Raw genomic sequence first — 4941 nt, 5'->3', positions numbered from 1 at the left:
CAGACAGAGACAGACGGAGACAGACGGAGACAAACAGAGACAGACAGAGACAGACAGAGACAGACGAAGACAGACGGAGACAAACAGAGACAGACGGAGACAGACGGAGACAGACAGAGACAAACAGAGACAGACGGAGACAGACGGAGACAGACAGCGACAAACAGAGACAAACAGAGACAGACGGAGACAAACGGAGACAGACAGAGACAGACAGAGACAGACGGAGACAGACAAACAGAGACAAACAGAGACAGACAGAGACAGATGGAGACAGACGAAGACAGACGGAGACAAACAGAGACAGACGGAGACAGACAGGGACAGATGGAGACAGACGGAGACAAACAGAGACAGACGGAGACAGACAGAGACAAACAGAGACAAACAGAGACAGACGGAGACAGACAGAGACAGACGGAGACAGACGGAGACAAACAGAGACAAACAGAGACAAACAGAGACAGACGGAGACAAACAGAGACAAACAGAGACAAACAGAGACAGACGGAGACAGACGGAGACAGACGGAGACAAACAGAGACAAACAGAGACAGACGGAGACAGACGGAGACAAACAGAGACAAACAGAGACAAACAGAGACAGACGGAGACAGATGGAGACAGACGGAGACAGACGGAGACAGATGGAGACAGACGGAGACAAACAGAGACAAACAGAGACAGACGGAGACAGACGGAGACAAACAGAGACAAACAGAGACAAACAGAGACAGACGGAGACAGACGGAGACAGACAGAGACAGACGGAGACAGACGGAGACAAACAGAGACAAACAGAGACGGACGGAGACAGACGGAGACAAAGTCTTGAACTTTATTTAGAATGAGCTGAGAAGAGACGACGAGAGACGAGATGATGGGACGTTTTGCTGACGATGAAATATTCTATTAATACTTGATTGAATCTCTAAAAGCCCGGTTCAGTTCTGCAGTTAATGGTTCTGTTGTGTCTCACTTCATCCAGTTTTGATTCCTTTGATACAAACAAAGTTTGGGACTTGTTGCTATGACAACAGTTTCATATGGATTCAGACTGGTGTTAAATCATCATTCTAATCTAATAACTGACAGAAAAGCCGGAGGTCCAGATGTGAACAGCTGCAGAGTGTGTTGACGCTGCAGGACAGAAATAAAGAGCGAAGACAACAGAGTCATAAAGTATTAAAGACGCCCATCAAACAAAGAGCTTCGTGTTCCTGTTTGTACACAAACCACAGGGGAGGCCAGCATGTGAACCAGACCAGGACCACATGTGAACCAGACCAGGACCACATGTGAACCAGACCAGGACCACATGTGAACCAGACCAGGACCACATGTGAACCAGACCAGGACCACATGTCACATGTCTGACCTGTTTGTTCATTAAAGGGACAGTTCACAGTTCTCAGTCATCATCTCCTCCTGTCATGCTGATGAAAGTCAGGTGAAGTGGATCCAAGAGTCCAGAAGCCTCGAGATCACAAACTGATCTGGAGACAATATTTACATCCTGAAGGTGTTTCTGCAGACTGAGACCAGAGCAGACGAGCTGAGACCACAGCAGACGAGCTGAGACCAGAGCAGACGAGCTGAGACCAGAGCAGACGAGCTGAGACCACAGCAGACGAGCTGAGACCACAGCAGACGAGCTGAGACCAGAACAGACGAGCTGAGACCAGAGCAGACGAGCTGTGTGGAGACATCTGATGTTTAAATCATCTCCAGCTGCTTCAGGTGTTCAGCAGAATGCTGCAACTCTGTTTTACTGTGAAGCTCCAGAAATGTTGTGTGGACTACGAGACTTCACAGAATGTTTATATTAATAATGAGCTGATAAATAAATGATCAATAATAAACCGGTGAGGCTGATGATGAAGAACAGCAGTGTGTGTGTGTGTGTGTCCTCAGGCTGAGATCAGCTGATCGTCTGGAGCTTCGTTAAATCTGATCAGAAGTTAATCCTCCGTCTGAGAATATTGATCATCAGAGACTCACAGAGAGACGATCAATACACACACAGACACACACAGACACACACAGACACACACACACACAGACAGGTCTGTCAGTTTCTGCTGATGAGAGCCTGCTGGACTCAAACTGTGTGTGTGTGTGTGTGTGTGTGTGTGTTCAGTGTCAGTCTCACTGTCTCTCCTGCTGCTTCACTAATCCCACTTCCTGCTTATCATCCTCTTATCTACACACACTCACTGTGTGTGTGTGTTTCTGCTTCACTAACAGTTTTCCAGTGTGTGTGTGTGTGTGTGCGCTGATGTCAGCTCCCTCTGTATTGTTATCTGTGTTTGTGTATGTGTGTGTGTCTGTGTGTGTAATGTTCCCACAGTTTTGACTTGCAGGCTCTCAGGACAAAGAGAGGAAGTATCAGTGATGGAATGTAACTGAGTACATTTACTTGAGTACTCTGGAGGCACTGAAGTTGTTTTTCTTCTGACAGAACAAAAGAAGAATCATCATCTTACCTTTGATTCTCCTGCAGTAATCAGAGTGACGCCTCTCTGCAGACGAGTTCATAAAACATCTACGGAACAGATTTTTACTGAAATACACAGATAGGAAGAAAACATGAACACTGACTCTGATCGATAATCAGCAGCATCACTCGCAGTGATCAATGAAAACACACTCACATCAGTGTCACTAACAACTTTATTAAATTCATTGATTCAAACTACAGACTGGTGTTAAACATGAAACAGTCTGAAGACAAAGTCAGAAACACGTTTGAGGAAGAGGATGATGAAGATGTATGACATCATCAGACCTCCTCTGACATCATCATCCTGTTGGAATCATTTAAACATAAAAATGAGGAAGATGACGGACGAGTCGCTTCAGTTTCTCTCTAGAAAACATCGTTGGTGGACGAGTCTGTGCCTGCTGCTGACACCTCCTCCATCACCTCCTCCATCACCTCCTCCTCCTCCTCCTCCTCCTCCTCCTCCCCCTCCCCCCCCTCCTCTGGTCTGATGGAGGGCAGATGAACGTCCATCCTCGTGCTTCCTGCTGCAGAAACAAAGACAGCTCATGAGTTACACACTGAGGACCAGCTGACACATTTAATACAGTTAGTCAGTGAATGTTTGTGTGTGCGGGACGAAGGAGAATCAATAATCACTGATCAATAATCACACAGTAAACTGAACACGTTTCTGCCTGTAAATAAAAATATAATGTCTTCTCACTGTCTCCATGGCAACGCACTAACAATACATCCCTCCGTTAGCTGGTTGTCACGGTTACCGAGCTCCCTCTAATTACAGACAAACTTACAGACCTTGAACTCAACACACACACACACACACACACACACACACACACACACACACACACACACACACACACACACACAGAGTCATTCATATATGAACGGGCTCTCTGATTGGCTGCTGGATTGTGATGGACCTATAACATGTTTCCATGACAACCAGAGAAAGTATGTTTACCCACACATTTACACTAAATACCAATCTGTCATTATCAATATAATAATAATCTTACAATACTACAAATCAATATCTATTGGTTTTTAATATATATATACATATATATATATATATATATATATACATATATACACATATATATATACATATATACATATATATACATATATATATGTATATATGTATATATGTATATATACATATATACATATATACACGTCACTTCCTGTTGTGTGGATTAAGGACTTAATTATATACACACACAAATACACACAGATTAATCATTAATACTAATATGGATTCATATTTGTCCTGATGTTCTCTGACTGACGGCGGGAAATGAAACTTGTGTTATTGTTGTGATTATTTTCAGTCTGCTCAACACACACACACACACACACACACACACACACACACACACACACACACACACACTGAAACAGCTCAGTCAGTATAAACATTACCATGTATGGAGCTGTGGTGACAGAGAGGCTGGAGCTGTCCACACACACACACACACACACACACACACACACACACACACACACACACACACACACACACACACACACCACTGTGCTCAGTATTCAGGGATGACGCACTGATAAAACTGTCTCAGACGTCTCACAGATCGGAGGACAGACACCAGAGGGACACTCAGTCTGTCCCTCAACAACAGAACTGGACATGAAGACAAAGTTCTTCTCTTCCAGGTTCACACAGTTTCCCTGCTGGCCCGCCCACACGCCGTCACATGGTGATGATGTCACAGACTTTTAAACCCAACACTAAAACCTGAGCAGAGTCAGAACTGAGCGTGTCCACAGCCAGAGGACGTGTCCGCAGCCGGAGGACATGTCCACAGCTGGAGGACGTGTCCGCAGCCGGAGGACGTGTCCACAGCCGGAGGACATGTCCACAGCCGGAGGACGTGTCCACAGCTGGAGGACGTGTCCGCAGCCGGAGGACGTGTCCACAGCCGGAGGACATGTCCACAGCCGGAGGACGTGTCCACAGCCGGAGGACGTGTCCACAGCTGGAGGACGTGTCCGCAGCTGGAGGACGTGTCCGCAGCCGGAGGACGTGTCCGCAGCCGGAGGACGTGTCCACAGCCGGAGGACATGTCCACAGCTGGAGGACGTGTCTCTATGACAGAGCTCTGAGGTGACAGGAGGCCACAGGAAGTAAATGATGTCATTAGTGTGATCTATATTTCAAAATAAGAGACTCCAGATTACTTCTTATGTTACTTCTGTTCTAATATTTATTTGATGTTTTTCTATGAGACCTTAAGTCTGAAAAAGTTACTTTAGTTGTTGAGAAATGATAATTGATGCTTTGATCATGTGACAGTCGACCTGCTGCGTAGTCATCTGGTCGTCTAGACCAATCATGTTACTGCTCACCCATCTTCATTGATCATGTGACTGTCTGCTTTAGAGCCCGACCGATATATCGGCTGATAGACGAC

At 45.7% G+C, this 4941-nt stretch overlaps 1 protein-coding gene across 3 annotated transcripts in view; it reads right to left on the bottom strand.

The window, feature by feature from the left end:
- Nucleotides 1-2655: 2655 nt before the first annotated feature.
- The window catches only part of kiaa0586 (KIAA0586 ortholog), a 38109-nt gene continuing 35823 nt past the window's right edge, over nucleotides 2656-4941 (bottom strand). For all 3 annotated transcript variants that reach the window (XM_073484325.1, XM_073484326.1, XM_073484327.1), the window contains exon 27: nucleotides 2656-3030. In XM_073484325.1, coding sequence (XP_073340426.1) covers nucleotides 2870-3030 — 161 coding nt within the window. In that variant the 3' untranslated portion in view covers nucleotides 2656-2869. The remainder of the gene's footprint in view (nucleotides 3031-4941) is intronic.

The sequence above is a fragment of the Pagrus major genome, chromosome 16, assembly GCF_040436345.1.
Source record: "Pagrus major chromosome 16, Pma_NU_1.0".
NCBI lineage: Eukaryota > Metazoa > Chordata > Actinopteri > Spariformes > Sparidae > Pagrus > Pagrus major.
The sequence above is the reverse complement of the archived record's forward strand: the minus strand, read 5'-3'. Positions and strand labels throughout refer to the sequence as shown.